Source organism: Grampus griseus (genome assembly GCF_964374135.1).
Source record: "Grampus griseus genome assembly, chromosome: 12".
Lineage (NCBI taxonomy): Eukaryota > Metazoa > Chordata > Mammalia > Artiodactyla > Delphinidae > Grampus > Grampus griseus.
The window spans coordinates 17,838,048-17,860,547 of NC_139006.1; the positions used below are offsets into that span (position 1 = coordinate 17,838,048).

Below are 22,500 nucleotides of genomic sequence, written 5' to 3' on the forward strand. Positions count from 1 at the left end.
TGGAAACACTCCCCGTGGCCCTGGCGGAGGAGGCGGCGGCGGCCCTCGCGGTCGGCGTAGCCGGTGGAGGTGCCTGAGGCTTGCTGGAGAGTTGGGGTCGGCACGGTCGGCAAGCGCCGTTTGTCCTTTAAACCTTCTGACGCGGTTGCTGGTTTGCTTTCAGAGGCGGAAGCGAGTTGGTATAGACAGGGAAGCCGAGCGGACTGGGAAGCAGGGGGGACAGCCCGAGGGGGGTGGGCCCTGCCCCGCCAAGAACGGACCCGCTCTCCCCCCTGTGGCCGGGCTCCCCTCTCTCCACGGCTCCCAGCCCTCAATTCCGTGATTCGTTGGCATCTGAGAAGAAGATGCCTCTTTGCAAGGTCACCTGAAACCATTTACAGCCTTTCTACACATAGATTATAGTCACTTTTCTCTCCAAAACCTTAGGCTTTTCTATTTTATTTTAATTTCACTGTTACCCTCGATTCTTGTCTTTTTTTAAATTGAGATGTTAGAGAAGCAGGAGATAGTTGTGCCTCATCTAAATTATTACAAAAGTGTAACAATAAACTTCCTCAAACTAAGATATTTTCCTCACATAAGGACACGTAAGGACACGTGTACGTTTTTTACTGAAATATTTTTTTAACCCTTCAGTTTGTAGAGAAATTGTTTCAGAGATATTGCATTGCAGCTTTGTAATTTATAGAGATCTCTAGACTCCTTATTCTTGCAATATTTTTACTTCTTTGATAAAAATGAGTCAGTTTATTTTAACTCCAAGATCAGGAAATAATCTTGAAACAAGATTACTAGTTATGACTGACTAACTTGGGCATCCTGGGAACAGACACTAACTTGGTATTGTGAGTAAAGGCACCATTAGGATGAGAGCAGTCGGGGTGAATTGCTCACCGCTTACACATTGCACAGCATTTTAGCATTGGCAGGAGGGGCTGCTTTGATGATCTGACCACCTTCAGTTTCTGGATGTTTATTAAGATAAATCCTTAGTTTTCCTTTGCTTAATAGAAAATATCAACTCAGCATTTGAAGCCAACATTAATTTTTCAGTCCCCAAAATTCAGAGCAGTTGGATAACTCAAACCCTAATGTTCCTTGAAGGTTCATTACTTGTCGGTCACAGTTTTTATTTCCACATGGGACACAGGAGCGCTGTCACCAACACTGCTGTGTGGATGCCTCTGGAACACGACTTCAGGACAAGGAACAGCGGCAAATACATGTAAAGACACGTGTGTGTGTGTGAGGGAGGGATCCTGCTGCCCTGAGACCTGGGAGCCCGAGGAGAGGACCTGGTGATGGACGTGGACATGTCCAGAGACCGGAGGCTGGAGGAAGCCCAAGGGAAGGGAGGGGTGGGAACTCTTTCTCTGCAACCCCATGGGGTGACTTTCCCCATCACAAAACGAAGAAACCACTGACGCAAAGTGTGAACGATTCCCAGTCGACAGAGCTCATGGAGCTCAGGATTCTCATGTAGAAAAGGCACATATGTATTGTCCAGTGGCCACTGCCCGGGTAGGCGTTGTGTGCGTCCACGTGTGGGCCCCTAAACTGCCCACAGTGGGGAAGGCAGAAGCGCACCTTCACCCCAGAGAAACGTGCACTCGTCATTATCCACGTGGCTGAGGGCCAAGCTCTTTGGGTTCCAGTTTCCCCATTTGTAAAAGTTGGACTAGATCATGATGCGCGCTGCGGTCTGATCACCTGAGGGGCTTTGCAAAGCCCTGGGCTGAGCCACTCCGAGGCCGTGCAGTACAGGCATCACACGGATGCACTCTTGGTTTCCTGGGTGGTTGCTGTGCCGCCGGGCTTAGGAGCCGTGAAGCAGAGGACCATGGAGGACTCCCACCAGGCTGCTGGAGTTGTGGTCCACAAGGTAATGGCCCCCGAATCCTCCCCTCACTGTGACCTGCGACCTGCCTCAGGAAGAAAGTGATGCTGGGTTTTCTGTTGTGGTTTAAGTGAAGAGCAGCAAGTTCCCACTAAGCTTTCGACTGTGTGTCGGGTTGTCCTTCTGGGCCTTTTGACGCCACCTTCTCCATAAGGTACATCAGATGCGCTCAGCAACCTCATTCTTCAGTGATGCCTGGAGATTTAGGGAGCTGTGTTTGAAGGAGAAGACAAGCCCTTTTAAAGTCTGTCTGGCAGCCCTAGGCAGAGGTGGACCTTGTGTGTGGGATTCTGCATTTCATGGACTCGGCGTTCCGGGCGCAGGCCCTGGTGCCAAGGTTGGTGCTGGGCCTGCAGCTGGGAGGGCTGAGAGCTCAGCCCCCCCGAGCATGGGCTGCTTTTACTGACTGCATTTGTGAAGCACCTCCTGGGCCTTGAAGAGGAAGGAGCTGCTTGGTTAAGGCGGCTCAGAGGCCGGCACTTGCTGTGTTAACGGCCCTTAACGGCAGGTGGCACGTGGTACGCGCTGAGTTCAGGGAAGTGCGAGACTTGCTGTGGGTGGAGTGGAGCCCGCGGGGCGTGGAAGGGCCATTCCGCCTCCTCGGTCCTGCTGTCGGTGTCTGGTTCCTACCTTCTGCTGGAGGAGGACTTCAGGTCACGCAAGGCCCGCCTGCTCGTGTGGGCCCTTGCTCTCCTGCCAGGTCTTGCCCTCCAGAACCCGCTAGAACTTAGAGGCTGGGTGTCCACTCATGCTCAAGATAGCGTATCGAAATAGGTGGTTTTGGTTTCCACACCATGTTGGCATCTCTTCAGGTGAAAACTACTTTAAAGCACAACAGGTTGCTACCTGCCCAAAGCACCCCCAGTGCCTGCCTCTTGCTGGATAACATGGGATGCTTCATACCCAGAGCAGCTCCTCGGTGGGGACCGCACACCTGCAGGGGTTCTGCTGACCCTGACGGTGGTCGTGAGCCCCTAGGAGGGTGGAGCGCTGCTCAACGTGGGAACTTCCTACGCGAGGCTCCCACCCCAGGTCACAGCAGGAAGGAGCGCGATGTTGCCGGGCCCGAGTGAGTTCTCAGACATCCTGGCAGGATGGATGTTCCTGGGAATCGGCGTCTGAGTATAGCAAGGGGTAGGAAATGGGGTGGAACTCAGAAATAGACCATGAGATTCCTGCCCCAAAACACAGTACTCGTAGGCAGCAGAGCCCTCCCCGGAAGCGAGCAATTAGGGTGTGGAGTAGATGAGAACAGGAGGGAACTGCTGCTGTATCCCATCCTGACCTGTGGTGACTCCCTCGTCCTCCTCAAATCCAGCAATGACCTTGGCACGTCACTGTGAGGTTCTTATTACAGGGACCCGAAGACTTTGCATCTGTTGCCGTAAACGCGGCCCTGTGGCTCGCTTCACAGAGAAGCGCACACCTGGCTCCCCCTGGAAATTGGGTTCTCCGCTTCTGATCTGGTTATGAAGGTAGTGTTTTTATTCTGGTGGTTTTCTTGTGTGTGTGTGTGTGCGTAACACAAACCACAGTGAAACACTAGAGCGGCTACTGGGTGTTCCTGGACCAGCCCGAGTTTCCTCCTGGGCGGGCGAGTGGCCGGCACTCTGATTGCACAGCCCGCAGAGTGTAGACAGGGCTGAGCCGCACGGGGTCACAGTCGTCCTGGTCAGTCTGTTCCAGGCTTGTCACTCAGGCGCCTTTTTATTAACACTGAATTCACTTTATTTTGTGCTTTCCGAAGCTGATTGATTCCCCCAAATGAACGTAACCCCAGCTATTCACAGCCAAGGTGGAGGTTTCCCACGGGACCGAATTTCCCGGCAGGTCGCAGAGCCAGACCGCTCTGGTGACCGGGGAGGCGTGGATCGCGCATCCCACCTGGTGAGGCTGACCCAGAGTCCGGCCGAGGGAAGTCCAACGTAGAGGCAGCTGAGAGCATGACCCTTGTGAGTCGTGGGAAACAGGCCCTCAGCTCTGGGTTCTGGTGCTTCCTGGAGCTGGTCCAGGGGCTCAGCTTTTCAGCCGACTTCAGAATTTCTCCAGTCGGGAAGGAACTGAGAATGGGGTTCCGGGAGGCCCCATTTTGTGATGCGCAGCGCCCACCCGGAGTGGTGACAGGCCCGGTGAGCCGCCGTGGCAGCCTGGGTGCTTTAAGGCATCTCACGGAGCCGCCACGTGTCCCTGGGCCCCACCCCCTCCGTTCAGTGGCCGGGCCCCCGGGGAAGCCTCCCGAAGCCTCGGGGTAACGCTGGAGGTCTCCCCACCACCGCCTGTCAAGCTGCCCTCAAAAAAGATCGGTGCCCACGGTGGGCAGAGAGCACTGTCACCTAGGAGACTCTGGAACTCAGGTCACAAACGTGGAACCAGCCTTGATCTGACAGTCGGGCTAACAAAGCCAGTTCTCCGTGGCTTCCCTCCTCACCCAAGCTTTCTGGATGAGCCCGGGCACCTTTTCCAGGTTCACCTGCAAACAGGTGGCCAGAGCTCTCGCTGCGGAGTCTGTGGAAGCCGGGGACGAGGCCCGTCCCAGGGGGGCTCACGGGCAGCCTGTGAAACTTTCTCCCCATCATCTTAACTGTTAGATTCTCCAACAAGCCTGTTTATCGAGAAATTTAAAATAGATCTCTATTGAGTCTGCCCATCTCTAGGATCTTAAAGCATTACCTTTTGACCTGTTATGCAAATGGCAAAACATTCCAAGTGTCTTTTCCTTCACTCCAATCAAACCTGCTAAAATTGGCAGGCACGTTATTCTCTGTTGACACCACTGCAGCCAGGAAGTTCAGTGCGGTGTGCTCCGCCCCCTCCTCTCTGCCACGTCCTCCGCTGTGCTGTGCTGTGTCCCCTGTAGCACGTGGGGGACCCCGCAGAGGGGGCAGGGCTGCAGGGGCGATCGGAGGAGGCGGCGGCTGCAGAAACGGAGCTCTGAGCTCTTCCGGGGTCTCTACACTCAAAGGAAATTCAAGGGCAACAGCTGAGTGCTGGGTCACTGGCACCGTCCCTGGGGTGTCGCTGCAGCTCCACACCCGCCCCCATAATGGCACCGACAGTGGGGAACAGGCCTCGGTTTACGGATGCTGTGTTCCAGGTTAAGAGATACATGATGCAGTGTAAAAAGTGTATTGTATAGCTACGGGGGTTAGTTTAAATGTATTTTGTATATACGACTTTCATAAATCTGTTAAGATTTGCCTTAAATTACAAAACAAAACAAAAAAAGACAGAGAGGGGAGGTGTTAGGGACTCGTTAGCCCGTAAATAAGACTGAGATACAATTAAAGAATTGAAAGGAAACTTAAAGGAATCTCTTCTTTTCACAAAAAGATTGAATACTTTTGCTGTATCCATCCCTCTCCATTCATATTGCCTTGGGTACCACCAGCAGCACAGGGCCAATATTTGGGGAACCACTGATTTGGTCAACATGGACATTCTGAGAACTTTCAGTTCTTGATCCACTTTTTCTTAAATAATAACCTTGGCATTGGCTGGAGGGCATTTGTAGTGAGTAATTAACTTATAGTCTGCAGCTAGTCAAATTTCAGCCCTTCTTTCAATTCTTTCTACCATTAATGCTGTAATTTCAACAGCATTAACAGTGCACAAAATTACCCCGGTTGAGGCTCTGTGTCCTGTTTTCAACAGTTCTCACTTTTCCTATTCACCTTTGAGCAGAGGTGCTAATTAGCAGGGGAGTGACCTCAAAGAGGTCAACTGCAGGGAAGAGGAGGGGAAAGCTTTGATAATACAAAGCACCGGGGCTCCAGCTCTGCCCCCCCCCCCCGCATTCCTGAGAGCTGAATCAACTCACCACGCCTTTATTAAACACCTTCTGTGTGCCCGGTACAAGCATGGAGCTGGCGGGATATTTTAAAAGGTGGGGAAACAGAACTGAGAGTATCTATCTTTGAGTGCATGTGATTCTGTTGGGCTGACACTACTTAAATACTAAGCAATTAATGAGAGACTAATTTTAGAAGACTATAGAAATCACATTTGAGAGCACATGTGGTAACTCAAGGAAAGTAATCATCGGCTTCTGATTGTGACTGAGCTCCCACATAACTGTACCACAGGATGAGAATATTCCGGCCCTACAGACTTGAGTATTCTGGTTCCAAGGACAGTCGGGAATTAGTTAACTGCGTCATTCTCATCTGAAATGCTCAAGAAGTCTGCAGACTCCGCATTTGACTGGGCACACAGCAGGTGTTTAATAAATGCTTGGTGAGTTGATGTAGCTCTCAGGAATGCGGGGCGGGGGGCAAAGCTGGAGCCCAGTTCTGCATACAGTTTTCCCCCTGCTATTCAAAAGTAGAGCGTTCCAATGAAAGCTTTCCTGAGCTGAAGTGGCATAAAGAGAAGTCATTACCTGAGGACGTGTCTTGCTAATAAAAGAAAGAAAATAAATGGAGGTAAAGCACAGATGCTCATAGACACAGTTCAAAGCTAATGGCAGCTTGAATCTGAAAAAGAATGTATATATAGGTATAACTGAATCACTTTTCTGTACAGCGGAAATGAACACAACATTGTAAATCAGTTATACTTCAATAAAATAAATTGAAAAAAAAAAAGCTAATGGCAGCTTGATGCTGAGGTGCTGAGTGTAGTTCCCGGGAAAGGGGCTTGGTGGCGCTACTCTCGCTGCTTGGGGCAGGGGCTGCCTCTATAATATAAGCACTGGATGCTGTTTTCGCTTTTCCCTTTTTTCGTAAAAGTGAAAATCCTCTTCGGATTTCTTCTGGCGAGCAAAACCAGGTACTATTGTAGGTCTTTCGTAAAAGCGAAATGCAGTAAAGCAAACTTTTGAAAAAGTAGGGGCTACCTGTATTATTAAATATATCTCCCTCCTCCTCCCTATTCAACTCAACCCAGAAGCCCTGACATCTGTTGGCATCTGTCAAAATGACCGTTTTCTACCAAATTTTGGTTCCCCCATTTTTTCCCCCTCCTTTTGCCAGTTGACTGAACAGCCTTGGAGGTAGCTTTATCTGTGACAGAATTCAGTTCTTGATCTTTCAAAGGACACAGGATCACTTCCCTTTATCGCATCATTATGCTTTGTACCCACCATCTTCCTGCTCAAGTAGCCCAGGAAAGCCCCGCAAAGGCCCAGTGTGGCCTGAGCCCAAAGCCTAGTCTCTGCTGCTAGAGCTGCAAGTCCTTCCAGAGGGGATAGGGAATGGGGACCTGCATTTCTCCCATCATTTGCTTACCTTTCTTGCTTCCTTCCTGGCAGGTTTTCCAATGCATTCTCTTACTATGGATTAGTTCTGCTCACCACTGAGCTCTTCCAGGCAGGAGATGTCTGCAGCAGTGAGTATCAACAGCTCTTTCGCAGTTAACACCGTCCTCTCCCGCCCCTCCCCACTTCCAACACACGAGGTCATACACACACACGCACCCCAGCCCAGGTTCTGCCCTCACAGGGCCTGGCCTTGCACAAACTCCAGGGAGAAAGTTTCTGCAAAATCTGAGCATGAAAGAGCTGGGTTGTGGTTTCCAAGACGCTCTGTAGAAACCTGGACCTTCTTGTCACGGTAGACCTGACATTAGAGCAGAATCACATCTTATGTCCCCTAAAGAGGTCCATGAAGTACAGCCCTGAGTTTTATGGCTGTGACCCTGTGTAGCCATCCTCTGCGTGTGCATCAAGTCTGAGAATCAGGTTGGAGCTCGATCCTGGCCACACGACAGAATCACCTGGGGGAGCTTTTCCACAAAGGCAGTGCCATTTAAACAATGCCCAGGCCAATTTAATCAGCGGCTTTGGGGGGAGGGCCCAGGCATGAGTGGGTTTGAAAAGCTCCCTAGGTGATTCTGTTGTAGAGCTGAAGGTGGAAAGCACTGGACAAAAGGAATGAATAAAGAGCAAAGTCTCTACACAGATATCTGGACTTCAAACCAATCTGTCTTTAAGGGAATATTAGATTCCTAGCATTGAACCCGGGATGGGGGATAAAGGGATCAAGTTCTTGCCTGTTTGTGGGATTTGTCCAATTATCTTTTTCATATGAAGCCTCTATAATCTGAGTTAATAGTTTTGTTTATTGGTATAAGGATTTAATAATACAGCGGAATCATATCTCGCTGGGAGGTGTGGGAGAGCCTTAACCGCCCTGAGAAGCAGTTCAGTTATAAATTCTGGGTTTGGTATTGATGGAGCCTAAATCCTTTGCCTCTGTGGCCGAATACAAGTTCGTGTGCCTGACACACAGTGAGGCCAAACAAACTGAAACCATCGTAGTTTGGAGCAGAGAAAGGTTTATGGCAGGGCTGAGCAAGGAGGACGGGTGACTTGTGCTCAAAAACCCTGAACTCTCCGATGGCTTGGTGGGGGGAGAAGTTTTTAGAGGCAGAATTTGGTGGGGGGGGGGGGACGGCCGCAGGGTATGTGACTTTCTTCTGATTCGTTGGTGGTGAGGGAACAGGGTGATGTTCCAGGAATCTTGTGCTCAGCCTGAAGTTACCATCCTCAACCTGGGTGAGGGCCTTAGTTCCTGCAGAAGAATTCAAAGATATTGTTATGTATATTCCTTGAGGAGGAACCAGGACTCTGCCCCAAGTCTGCACTATTGTTTCTTGACAGCTCTTCCCCTTTCTCTGCATCCCCTCCCTTCCCTGATTAGCAACTGTTTGAACCTGCCCTTTGGAACTCAGGGAAGGTCTAGGAGGCTTGAATGAAGCCTATTTCCTACAAGCAAGAAACGGGGAGCATGGAAAGGATTCGTACCCAGGATTTGCCCCACAGCCTCCTGCTTGGTTTCACCGTAACAGTGGACCTGCTTAACCAAAGCAGAGGATCCATTGGGATGTTATAGAGGAAGGGTTGGCAGAGTTTTTCTATAAACAGCCAGATAGTAAATATTTTAGGCTCTGTGGGCCAAACGGCTCTGCCATTGTAGCAGAAAAGCAGCTATGGATAATATGTAAACAAGCAAGGCTTGCTTGTGTTGCAAGGAAACCTTTTTTTTTATTTTGGCCACGCAGCACAGCTTGTGGGATCTTAGTTCCCCAGCCAGGGATCGAACCCGGGCCCTCGGCAGTGAGAGCGCGAAGTCCTAACCACTGGACCTCCAGGGACTTCCCACCGAGGAAATCTTTTTTACGACCACAAATTTGAATTTCATGTCATTTTTATGTCATGAAATGTTATTCTTCTTTTGATTTTAAAAATCATTAAAAAATGTAAAAACCATTCTTAGCCTGCTGGCCAGGCAGAAACAGGCAGGGGACCAGATTTGGCCTGCAGGCGGTCGTTTGCCACCCCGTGTTAAAAGCTCACTCTTGGGCTTCCCTGGTGGCGCAGTGGTTGAGAGTCCGCCTGCCGATGCAGGGGATACGGTTTCGTGCCCCGGTCCGGGAAGATCCCACGTGCCGCGGAGCGGCTGGGCCCGTGAGTGATGGCCGCTGAGCCTGCGCGTCCGGAGCCTGTGCCCCGCAACGGGAGAGGCCGCAACAGTGAGAGGCCCGCGTACCACAAAAAAAAAAAAAAAAAAAAAAGCCTCACTGTTACACCTGGGTGGGAAAGTGATAGGGAAGGAGCAGTGGATTGTGTTATGAGAGGAACTCTGAACTTAGGGCCCCCAGATCTTTTATACCAGATAATAAGCCTGCCAGCTCTTTGTTCTTCAGAAAGATGCTCTATCTTCAAAGGCCATAAGGAAACCTGCCCTTTGCACCAAAGGGAGATCCTCTCTATCTTTCAAGGCTGTTTGCTAAACTAAAATCCTTGAAAAGATAGTCCAGAACAAAGGCAGTCAGTGCCTCTGCTTATAAAACAGGCAGAGAACATGAGAGACCCATGGGGAATTGTCTGCTAACACCAGTAAGAGGTTACAGTTGGTTCAAAGGAGAATTCAAAACACACATGTATATAGGCAATCAGAAAAGCTGAAATGGACTTACACTTAGAGGCAAAAATTGGCAGTGTGCGGAAGGCAATAATCGCATCACCACCAGACACCGCTTGCATTTTTATGCACAAGAATCATTTGCACTGGTATTCTATAATGCGAAGTTGTGAAAGAGCTTAAAGATCATGAAAGCTGAGATAACCTATAAGGGTTCACAAGACAGGACATTTTGCCCATTTCAAAGTCTTTGACTCTGTTTCCTAACAAATGATTTGGGGGAAAAAAGATAAAGCAAGGTAAGGGATGTCAGAAGTGTGGAGCAGAGTAAGTGGCCGTGGGCGAGTCAGAGTTTTAAGTGGGGTGGTCAGGATGGCTTCAGTGAGAAGGTGAGATTTAAAGAAAGACTCGAAAGGGGTGAGGAAATTAGTCATGGGGTTATATAAAGTGCAATGGAGGACGAGAGCAGCCAGTGCAAAGGTCCTGAGGCAGGAACATGCCTTGTGTATTGAAGGGACAGCAAGGAGACCAGTGTGGCTGGAGTAGTATGAGCAGAGCGAGGGAGAGAGAAGGTGCGATTGAGGAAGTAATGGGGGCCAGATAATATAGGTGGGGGTCGTTGGGGCCACCCTAGAGTCTGTCTGCCACAAAAGCACCTCGTATGTGCCAGTTCTGGGCTAAGCACATTCATATGCACAACCTGCTTTCAGTGTCTCAACCGCCTTGCCCCAGGGTTTATTAGCCCCAGGATTATGAGGAACCTGGGGCTTAAAGAGATGAAGCTCTAACACTGCTGATTGGGATTCACACCTGAGTCTGTCTGAGTCCTGAGCCCATGCTCCTTCCCTGGCATCCCAACCAAATCATACCCAGGGAAGGTGTGGAGAGCAGGAGGCTGCACCCCAAGACTGCGCATGCCTCTTGCTCTTTTTCTCTCTCTCTCTCCACCTTCCAGTCTCCAGCCGGAAGAAGGCGGTAGAGGCAAAATGCAGCCTGGCCTGTGAGTACCTGAGTGAGGAGGATTACATGGACCTGCTGTGGACCACGCTGTCTGAGTTCCCAGGTGAGGGACCTGTGCCACGTGGGCTGGGGCAGGGCCTCCTGGGAATGCGGCTTTACCTGGTGCCGCCTGGAAGCAAATCCCATTTCTTTTTTTTTTTTTGGCGGTACGCGGGCCTCTCACTGTCGCGGCCTCTCCCGTTGCGGAGCACAGGCTCCAGACGCGCAGGCTCAGCGGCCATGGCTCACGGGCCCAGCCGCTCCGCGGCATGTGGGATCTTCCCGGACCGGGGCACGAACCCGTGTCCCCTGCAGTGGCAGGCGGACTCTCAACCACTGCGCCACCAGGGAAGCCCGCAAATCCCACTTCTAAGGGAAGCTGGGGATTTGTTTTCAACCCTTAGCTACAAGTTGGCAAGAACTGTGAAGAGGCTGACATTTTACTCTATTTGAAGGCTAACAAGTTAAGCTGCCCAGCTTCTCTCTCACACACACACACACACACACACACACACACACACACACACACACACACACACACACACACACACACACACACACACACACCGGCAGAAGACACAAGACCCCTGGGTCAGAGACAAAAGACCATTACTCACGGCACAGCAGGCAGCCTGAGTAGTATGTTAGCGCTGGCTCCTCTTGCCCTCAAGTCCCATGGGGATGGTGAGGACGGGTCCAGGTGAATCTTACACGTGCAATGGATTTGCAACACAGCTCGGGCATCTCACACTTCAGGAACCCAAATCTTTTATAATGGGCTGCCGGAAACCTGCTCAGCCTTTGCCTTGGAGAGAGACATCATCTTTACTACATTGGGCAGTAAACAGACCTTCCCCTTGCTCTAGAAGGAGGCAGTATCTCTGTCTTCCAAGGCTGTTGGCTCTACAAACAACCTTGAAATGCTAGCCTGGAACCAAAGGGCAGCTAGGGCCTCCGCTCACAAGCTGTGCAGAAATACAAGAGACCCGTGGAGAATTGTTCCCCAACACCAGTCACACTGGAAAGGATTGGTGGGGTATTAAAAAGCCAAACCTGTACATGAAGCAAAGGTGATCTATCTTTTTCCTTTAAGAAATAGTATTATTACAACAATAATAATATCTGGTATTTACTGATTGCTTACTGTATATATATCAGGCACTGTGCTAAATAGTTTACAGATATGATCTCATTTCATCTTGTGAAGTAGTATCATTCCCATTTCACATCTGAAGAAACTGAGGATTGGAGAGGTGTAGCAAAAATGGTTCCTGCCAATTGTAGCTGCCAATTTCTGCATCTCTGTGCCTGAGGGCTATCTCAGGAGGAATTGAAAGCCTCAGTGTCTAGAAGCAAGAAAGGTGGCTGCAGGTGCCAGGGAGTTAACACCTGGGAACAGCCTTCAACCAGTGTATAAACACCCCAATCTCCTCACCTATCAGGTAGAATTCTAAGGTGCACGTTCCACACTGACTCCCAGAGCCCTCCAGTGGAATCCAGTAGCAATTTCCCATGGTGGTAACTTGCTTGATATGCACCCTTATTAGTTGCGTCCCTTCCCCGTTTCACTTCTCCACTCTCCTACTGGTGCTTCCTTGGATGACCTCCCAAGTAAACACCTCGCACTCGGACCCTTGTCCTGGGGTCTGCTTCTGGGAAAACCCAACTAAGACACTGTGTCCTACAGCTGGCAGAGCTAAGACCTGTGTTCCCACCCCCAGAGCCCAGAGTCCACTCCTATACTACATTGTCTATCTTTCCCACATAGCTTAGCAGGTAACATTAAAGCCTCTGGAGTTAAAGCCAGCATTGCCAGCTGCCATTTTCGGGACTTCAGGCATTCACCATTTCTATGATTTTACCTTTCTGAAACTCAGATTCTTCCTCCCTATTATTACATGTATTGTTTTGTTGTTTTGTTCACTGACACATCCCAAGCTCCTAGAACAGCTCCTGACACACAGTAGGTACTTAATGTATTGATTGAATAAAAGTGGGAAATGGGCTATTAGCATGCTTTGTAGAGGTTTTTTTTTTTTAACTGAAGTCTAATTGATTTACAATATTGTGTTAGTTTCAAGTATACAGCAAAGTGATTTGGTTATTCATATATATATGTGTGTATGTCTATATTCTTTTCTTTATTCTCTTCCATTATAGTTTAGAGGTTTGTTTTGATGATTGAACAAGATAATAGATGTAAAAATGCTTGGCCCAGATTTTATTATTATATTATTATTATTATCAAGCAATATGCTATACCACCTCTACTGAGGTAGAGAATGTTATTTTTATTTAGTCCTACTTCTCCAATGAAGAAATTGATGTTCAGGGAATTCTCTGGTAGTCCAGTGGTTAGGACTGCACGCTTCCACTGCAGGGGTCATGGGTTTGATTCCTGGTTGGGGAACTAAGATCCCACATGCTGCTGGGCATGGCCAAAAAAAAAAAAAAGGAAGATTGAGGTTCAGAGAAGGCAAGGGACTAACCTAAGACCACATGACAAGCTAGAGGCAAGATAAGGCCTTAGAACCTACGTGTTTCTGACGCCCAGCCCAGGTGTCTGCTGCCTGGTTTCAGTGGATGCCACTATTCAGGCTCCCCTTGGTGCCTGTATTAGTTATCCATTGCCGTGTAACAAATTATTCCAAAATTTAGTGGCTTAACACAACACATATTTATGACAGTTTCTGTGAGTCAGGAACCTGGGCTTCCCTGGGTCCTCTGCTTCAGTGTATTTCACAAGGCTGCAATGGAGGTGTTGGCCCAGGGTCTGTGGTCTCATCTGAAAGCTCAGCTGAGGCAGGGTCTGCTTCATGCTCACTTCCCCGGTTGTTCCCCACTGCCTGTTGGCCAGAGACCACCTTCAGTTTCTTGCCAGGTGGCCTTCTCCATCAAGGCAAGTTCATGAGAAGAGCCAGGGAGAGGGCAAATGCCAGCAAGACAGACGTCAGTCTTGTATAAGCTTATCTCAGAAGTGACCTCCCTAGTGACATATGGATATATGTCTTTAAGACTGGCATAAATTGATTTTTAAAAAGCTGTAATCCTAATCACTGACTAAGATTCACGGATATACTTTGCAGTAGACATATAACTCAATACATTTTTTCTTTTTTTAATAAATTTATTTATTTAATTTTTGGCTGTGTTGGGTCTTTGTTGCTGCACACGGGCTTTCTCTAGTTGTGGCGAGCGGGGGCTACTCTTTGTTGCGGTGTGCGTGCTTCTCGTTGTGGTGGCTTCTCTTGTTGTGGAGCATGGGCTCTAGGTGCGCGGGCTTCAGTAGTTGTGGTGCACGGGCTCAGTAGTTGTGGCCAGCAGGCTCTAGAGCACAGGCTCAGTAGTTGCAGCGTGCTGGCTTAGTTGCTCCGCGGCATGTGGGATCTTCCCGGAGCAGGGCTCGAACCCGTGTCGCCTGCACTGGTGGGCGGATTCTTAACCACTGCACCACCAGGGAAGTCCCTCAAGGCATTTTAAGCAGTTTGTCAGCATCTAGTTACATTAATGACATTTATGGAAAGTATAATTTTAAGTGATTGCTTTTACGCTATTGTAAGTCTTTTTGTCATAAATATTGATATAAAAACTTTTTTTTTTTTTTGGCCATGCCACATGGCTTATGGGATCTTTGTTCGCCAACCAGGGATCGAACCCGGGCCCTCAGCAGTGAAAGCACAGAATTCTAACCACTGGACTGCCAGGGAATTCCCGACATAAAATTTTTTGATTCAAAAAAAGAAGTGACATCCCATCACTTCTGCCATATTCTAGTCGTTAGAAGTGAGTCATGAGGTCCAGCCCACTCGCGAGACGGGGGGATGACACAGCGTGTGGCACCAGGAGGTGGGGTTATTGGGGCTCATGTCAGATGCTGCCTCCCATGGCTCCCCTGCTCCCTTGCAGGTGTCCTTGTGACCCTCTGGATCATCGACCGCCTGGGCCGCAAGAAGACCATGGCCCTGTGCTTCGTCGTCTTCTCCCTCTGCAGCCTCCTGCTGTTTATTTGTGTTGGAAGGTGGGTCGCGACCTCAGCTCTCTGGCCAGCAGGCTTACTTCTCAGCTCGCGGTCAGGTCTTTGTGCCTGCAGACTGTGGATTACACCCCCTGGGGTACCTGAAGGATCCCCCCAGCCCCTCACGAAGCCTGAGGCTCTTGGCTGCTTCATAACTGGACAACAGATTGGGCTCAAAGTTGGGGCCTCTGATGGGAGCGAGGGTAAGAGGGCACTTTGGTCCAAATTTTGCTCCGACACCGTTACCTGTAGACTTTTGACATCATCTCCCAGTAAGATCATGCATATAGCTGTTTAATTCATATATGGGTTAAAAGCGTTCATTTGTTCCACGGCAATATTTCAAGGTCTTGTTTTATAATCCCCTTCTGGCATTTCTCCATTTTTTCCATCTATCAAGAGCCTCAAAATATGGAACTGGCCTGTGTTGATCTCCAAGAGGCCCCAGACCGAACCACAGATGAGAGATCTGTGAAAGGTCTGGAGATGTTGCTTAGATCTGGAAATGTTGACATTCAAAGACATTATGGGAACGATGGAACAGAGGGCTGGAGATCACGATTATCCTCATAATACTGAAGAGAAGTTTCCTTTCCCTGGTTCAGCTGGTTCCTGGCTCAATTCCTGCCCCCACTAGGTCCTATCTAGACTTTTCATTATTTACATCACTTCACCCCAGCCGTGCCCCACCCTGGGCACCACCATCTCAGCCTGGAACTTTGGAGAATGATGAACTTATAAAAGCAGGTCTTCCGAGAGACCACTGGGATGCGTGTGTCTGCGTGCCTGCCTGATGGTGTGTTGGGTGAGGTGGGCTTTGCCAGTTTCTAGGGTGTCAATTCTACCTGGGCAGATAAAACTTTGCTGAAAGAAACTGTCAGAAAAAATACTTGCTCATCTGCTTTTTTTTTCTCTTCCTAGAAATATGCTCACTCTGTTACTCTTCATTGCAAGAGCGTTTATTTCTGGAGGCTTCCAAGCAGCCTATGTTTACACACCTGAGGTAGGAGGGATGCCTGGGAGCAGCCAGGGTGGGAAGGGGGCGGGCGTTTTCTCCGGAAACACCCAGCCTGGGCTCCTCTGAGTGAAATTTGTCCTTCAGTCTGAGTGGCGGCTGTGAAGCCCTTCATTATTTCAGGCTTTCGTTCAGTCATTGTTTTCTGCTTATAAAAACTTACGGTCAGTGTACGAGTTCCAAATGTTACAGAACTGTATAAAACCCCCAAACTAAAGGGCCTCACATTCTGCCTTCCTAGAGACCACCTTCTTGAATGGTTCAGTGTATATTCTTCCAGATTTTTTCCTAATTTATGTTAGTGCATGTATCAAATTGGGTAACTGAGCAACTGAGATGAGTTTAATAAAGGACGGATTACAGTGATGTAGGATAGGGCTTAGGGAAACCAAAAAGTGATGGAGCAGCGCCCAGAGCTCACAATGAGGTGGAGGTGGCTGGGGACACAGCTACCACCCAAGGCCTGTGGGGTGAGGAGATGGGGTGTTACAGGGTCCCAGGAGGGAGCTGTGCAGAGAAAAGCTGTGACCTTTAGTTGAGGGACACATGTGCCCTTAGGCAACCTAGACCGGAAGGAGCAGGAGAATAAATACCCTGGGCTCTCTCTCCCACCTCCCGCCCATCTCCCACTGTGGCTTCCCATTGGCAGAACCCAACCGTAAGGCAGAGAGCCTAGGAGCCCTTGGTGGTCCACAGTGGCCAGCCCCCAGGGCAGAGAATGAGGTGGGGAGGGGTACAGAGAGGTTCTGGAGGGGAAGGTGGAAGACAAGGAACACAGGACATATGGACCTTCTTTGTTCGTTTTAATAGCTGCTGTACTATACTGTTCTGTACTGTACTATATGGTAATCTATATACTATATTATTAGGTACATTCCTTTACTATACTATATAATATATATACTATATATCAATATTATATACTGTACTTTGTTATAGAATATATATACTTTATATTATATAATATACTTTATTATACTATATCATATATATTACATACTATACTATATTATATAGTATAGTTTGGGCAAATCATAATTTTGTAACAATTCTCCTACCAATGGATATTTGAATCATTTTCCAACTTTTCACTATTATAGTGTGGAGGTAATAGCTTTACCTATCCTTGTGCACATGTGTGGTTTCTTTAGAATAAATAAGATGTGGAATTTCTGAATTAAAGCCTATAATAAACATTACAAACATTGAGAAAGATTGAAAAAAAAAAATCAACCTCTAAAATGTTGCCTGAACTTACGCTCCATGCAACAGCGTCTCAGAGTGTCCATTTTCCCACACTCGGGGATTATGGGTTACTTGTTTTGTATTTATTTTATCTCATCTTATTTTAGTTGGGGTCAAAGGGAGGGAGAGGATAGTATGTACCAGGTGCTGTGCCAGGGGAAGAAGCCATCTAGATTGTCCCTCAGGTCTGCACAGCACTCCAGAGCCCTCACTTTGAGTCATCATCCTGAGCCCTGCTCCCTTCACCCCACCTTCCAGGCCCAGCTCCAATGCTGCCTCCCCCGGGAAGCCCTCCAGGACCCACCCCCCCAACTTCATTTTGCCCTCAGTGTCTGTGCCTCTTTGGTATTTTTAGTCATGTCACCTTGCTTGTCCCCCAGGGAGACTCCGACTAAGGCTCCCTATGGGCAGGGCCTGGGTCTCCTACTCTGACTCTCATCTGGCCTAGTGTACCCTCAACAAAGGCTTGTGGATTGGTTGCCGGAGCCTCCCAGAAGAGTACCAGGAGAAGGCTGCCTGCCCTGCAGCGACTGGGAGGCCCAAGGTCTACAAGGGCAAATACCAGGGCTCAGCAAACTACGACCCGCGGGCCATATCCAACCTGCTGCCTGTGTTTGGATAGCCCAAAAGCTAAGAATGGTTTTTATGTTTTTAAACGGTTGAAAGCCAAATCAAACGGATATTTCTTGACATATGAAAATTATATGAAATTTAAATGTCAGTGTTCATTAATCAAGCTTTACTGGAACACGCCCCAGCCCTTCACGTGCTGCTGTCGTTGTCTACAACTGCTTTTGTGTTACAGGGGCAGAGCTGAGTAGTTGCCGGAGACCAGATGGTCCACAGAGCCCAAATTATTTACTCTGTGGCCCTTTAAGACAAAGTTTGCTGACTCCTGGCTTAAAGTAATCCAGCTGGCTATTCCTAACAATGAAGAATTGGTTCAATAAATGAGGATTGATCCTAATGAGAGAATCCTGTGCAGCCAATAAAAATTATGCTACTGGCGAAGACCAAATATGGACGTGGGAAATGTCTGCAGTCTTTTTCTAAGAGGAAAAATTCTTCAAAGCAGCATATACAGAAATATCTAGTGGATGACATTATACCACCGCTAGGATTTGGTTTAGCGTAATTTAGGAGGGGAAGGAGGTGAGAGAGTATGATTGAAACTAACACAGGTCCTCTAGTCTTGGTCCTAGACGACTGATTACACCATTCTACTTTAGTCTGTGCTTGAAATTTCCATGATAGAAAGAAAGAAAAAATAGGAATTTAGTATTTATTCATTTATTCATTTGGATATAACCACCCAGGGCAGGGAGGACCCCCTTCCTAGGTTCCCACCCCCAGCTTGGCGTCTTGCCCTCCTCATCTGGTTGAGTTTCCTGTCCCCTTCGGGGTGAGACTCCCCACCCTGCCCTCCCACCCCTTCTTGGTATCACCAACCCCTGAGGGATTGACCCTAATTCAGGCCCACCTGCCCCCGGGGGCAGGGTGTGGGGCGGCGGTTGGGATTCCCATCATTCCCGAGCCAGAGAGGAGGGAGGGGCCTGCATTTTCTCAGTGCGGCCACTTTGGCGGCTGTGTTTCAGGTCTACCCCACGGCGACCCGAGCTCTGGGCCTGGGCACCTGCAGCGGCATGGCAAGGGTGGGTGCGCTCATCACCCCGTTCATTGCTCAGGTAGGTGTCACCCCAAATACAGAGGGGGTGGGCATGACAAAAGCCATTGCGTGGCAGGCTGTTACTGTACCCTGAGCCTCTGCCCTGCCCTTGGTGTGCATTACCTGATCTCATCCTAGCAGCCCATCCTACGAAGAAGTATTGCTTGCAGATGAGAAAACTGAGGCTCAGAAGGGTCAAGGGAGCTGTCCAAGGTCGCACAGCTGTGAAGTAGAGGAGCTGGGAATCAAACTCAGGTCTTTCCGATGATTTGGCCGAAAACAATTTGGATGAGAATAAACAGGCCACCATGCCTTAGTGGGAAACAAATGTCCCAGGCCCTGGTTTCTGAGTTGGTTGATTTGGTGTCGTTGCAGAATTTTGCAGCTCTTTGTGTCTTGAAGCATTTCTTTCCTTTTGGGGGGAGCTTGTTTGGGAATCGTTTTGCTTTTTTAATATCCAGTTCATTTTTTCCTGTTTTTATCACTTTTTAAAAATTGAGGTAAAAGTCACCTCCCATAAAATTAGCCATTTTAATTCAGGGAATTCCCTGGTGGTGAATGATTTGGGGAATTCCTTGGCTGTCCAGGGGTTAGGACTCCGCGCTTCCAATGCTGGGGCCCAGGTTCAAACGCTGCTCGGGGAACTAAGATCCCGCAAGCTGCGCAGCGCGGCCAAATAAATAAATACAATTTTAAAAATAAAGTGAACAATTCAGTGGCATGTAGCACATTCACAATGATGGGCAACTACCATCTCTTATCTAGTTCCAAAACATTTTCCTCTCCCCAAAATAAACCTCCGTATCCATTCAGCAGTCACTCCCCAGCTCCCCCTCCTCCAGCCCCTGGGAACCACTGGTCTGCGTTCTGTCTGGATGAATTTTACCTCTTCTGGGTATTTTGTGTAAATAGAATTCCAACACGTGTTTTAGCCAAGTCATTCCGTCCCGGTACCGTTGTGTTTGGCCATTGTACGTCACTATTAACTAGCACTGGTTGACAGCTTGCCATGTGCCTGCATGGTGTCAAGTGAGGCATCTTCTCATTGGGAGATGGCTACTGCTCTTCTGCCCGTTCGGCAGATGAGGAAATGAGGTTTAGCTCTGCTGCGTGACGTGCCCTGGGACGTAAAGCTAGGAAGTCAGCAGACATGCTGCTTTGGGAGAGATTTAAATAGACTCTTGAGCCTGATGGGGTCTGGGTTCAAATCTCAGCCCCATCCTTAGTCTTTGTATGAACTTGGGTATGCCGCTTAATCCTCTTTGAGCCTCAGTTTTTCCCTCTGTAAAATGGGGGTGGAGGACATACCTGATAAAACTGTCGTGAGGACTCCATGGGAGTCTAGTGATAAAGAGGGCTTACCAGAGGGCCTGGCGTTCTCGATATTATCTGTGTGGTTGGTGGTGCCTGTGCGTCAGAAGGGATGCTCTCACCGGCGTGCATCTCCCTCCCCCCAGGTGATGCTGGAATCGTCCGTGTACCTGACGCTGGCGGTTTACAGCAGCTGCTGCCTCCTGGCTGCCCTGGCCTCCTGCTTTTTGCCCATTGAGACCAAAGGCCGTGGACTGCAGGAGTCCAGCCATCGGGAGTGGGGCCAGGAGATGGTCGGCCGAGGGACGCACGGCACAGGTGTCGCTAGGTCGAACTCGGGCTCTCAGGAGTAGTGACTGATGGGGGGCTGAGCTGGTTTTTGAGGCTGTAGAGAGCGGGGAGCTGCTGGAGCCCGGCTGGGGCACCTATCGTCACTGCCCACGTCAAGAACTCACCCAAGGGTGCCACCTGGACCAACGAGGTTTTGTGTCTTGACTGTTTTCTCATATTTATCAAGATCCACCCGGGGCTGGGGAGGCATCTGCTCTGGGGGGTTCTCCGTATATGTGTGTGGGGGGTTGTTAATAACCTGTGGATCTGCATGGGAAAACTGCCACCTCAGCAGTGCCTGGTGACGCCGGTAGCCAGCTGGACACCATCCAGAGTCAGCCGGTCACAGCCTCGGTGAACAACAACCGAAAGATCTTTGTAGATACACTCCAGGCCGGGACCCCTGTGAGACCTGCCACTCACCCGCTGGACCTGTTCTTAGGTTTCTCCTGCATCCCCGGCCCCAGGCTTTCTTCTTTGAAATTGCAGGTGACCTGGGTGTGGCCTGAGCAGCTTTTTCTCGGGTCTGAGAAATGCTCCCAGGGAAGGGGCCCCTCGCTTTGCCTTCCCAGGGCTGAGTAGCGGAGACTCTGGCCGATGGACATGCATTTGAACTTGAGCCGTGTGCCTCCACCCGGCCCCCTCTTGGAGTTGCTGTCTCTGGCTCCGGGGGATCCAAATGTGGCCATGAGGACAGCTGGGCTTGCACTAGATGACAGCCTCAGAAAGCTTTTACCCCCAGGAATTGGGGATGGAGGCAAAAGGGAGGTGAGAACCAAGCCCACGACCAAAGCAGGGCCCTCCCCTTCGGAAGCAGCAAAAGTCGCGCCAGGGGGCTTCTTTTCTGGCCCCCTCGTTGGTCAGGCTGATTGGTGACTCTTGGGGCAAGAAAACAGTTAAGTCAGGTTTCAGTGCTTTGGAGTTTGAGCGCGGTGGGTGGCCAAACGGACCGAGAAGCAGAAAGATGCTCCCCCCAGCCACCTGCTCCCGTGCGGGCCAGGGGACCAGGAATCCTTCCTCCCTGGATTCTCTGCCATCCCTGCTGTCAAGGGGTGGCTTGGTCTTTCCATAGAGGCAGCTCCTGGGGTTCCAGCAATGGACCCCACGGCATGGATACCATGGGTAGGGAGGAACGGGCGGGCCCAGATGTGTGAAACATGTACATTTTCAAAGAAAGAGAAGGGAGGTCAACTGGATTTGGGGGTTGGCCTCCAGAGGAAGGGCTGATGCTGTGTCTCAGCAGACAACATCCACCTCCAGGATTTGGTTTCCACGAGCCTTTTCCCCGCCAGGAAGGCGGGAACTTAGGGAAGGAGAGACGAAGATGCCAGATCCCATCAAAGGCCAGAGAAGACTGACCGTCTGCTTGGAGATATCTGCTTGAAGTGAACATTCCGAGGAAGCCAGATGTGTACGTTCACCTTTATTAAAACATGTTGGTGATGGACGTTGCAAGGGTTGAAGTTTGTTCGTTTGTCACAACGTCCTAGTGATGGTTCAGCTTAACGGTGTTGCCCACTTTATCCATGTAGGGTAAGCTCAGTGCTTTCATTTGCTTTAATATGACAGTCTTTCCAGCAAGGGGGAAAAGGTGCACAGTTGGCGGCCAACTTTGAGTCTGTTGGAAGCAACACTTGCTTCTAATGGTGTGGAGGTCGCAGTGGGTGACTTCTTCAGGCCCAGGTCCTAGATCGACTGCAAATCATCCCACGTCCCTGAATATATGTACTGCAGCCCTCTAAGCCCAGGCAGTCAGAGGGGGCAGCTTCGCAGAGCTTCCTTTCTCTGACACCCACATCTCCCTGGACCATGAGTGGCTAAAGCTTTAATTATTTCTGGTCTGCTGAGCTCTTCTGGGCAACTAAGAGCCTATGCTTGTCTTTTTTGCCTTCCAGCTGGCCAGACACTGCCGGATGAGCAAGTCCACTTGCTTCACCCTCAAATAACCTGGAGGATCTGGGGGCTGCCGTGGGGAAGGAGGGCTTGGTGCGCAGAGATGTTTTCCAGGGGCTGGAGTAAAGAGGCTTGTAGTTGTGGGTTTTCTCTTGTTGAGAAAATGAAAGGTGAAAACTCTTGGCCTTCTAAATTGCCTGCCCTTGTATAAAATCGATATTATTGAATGATACAAGAGCTGCCACGAAAGTTGCCCAAACCTCTGAG

General features: G+C 49.5%; 1 protein-coding gene across 1 annotated transcript in view; it reads left to right on the forward strand.

The window, feature by feature from the left end:
- SVOP (SV2 related protein) overlaps window positions 1–21,782 on the forward strand; it is an 82,598-nt gene extending 60,816 nt beyond the window's left edge. Inside the window, exons 11-16 of the mRNA XM_082667690.1 lie at window positions 7,146–7,222; window positions 10,715–10,822; window positions 14,665–14,776; window positions 15,695–15,776; window positions 18,629–18,718; window positions 20,157–21,782. Coding sequence (XP_082523816.1) covers window positions 7,146–7,222; window positions 10,715–10,822; window positions 14,665–14,776; window positions 15,695–15,776; window positions 18,629–18,718; window positions 20,157–20,363 — 676 coding nt within the window. The 3' untranslated portion in view covers window positions 20,364–21,782. The remainder of the gene's footprint in view (window positions 1–7,145; window positions 7,223–10,714; window positions 10,823–14,664; window positions 14,777–15,694; window positions 15,777–18,628; window positions 18,719–20,156) is intronic.
- The last annotated feature ends 718 nt before the right edge of the window (window positions 21,783–22,500 follow it).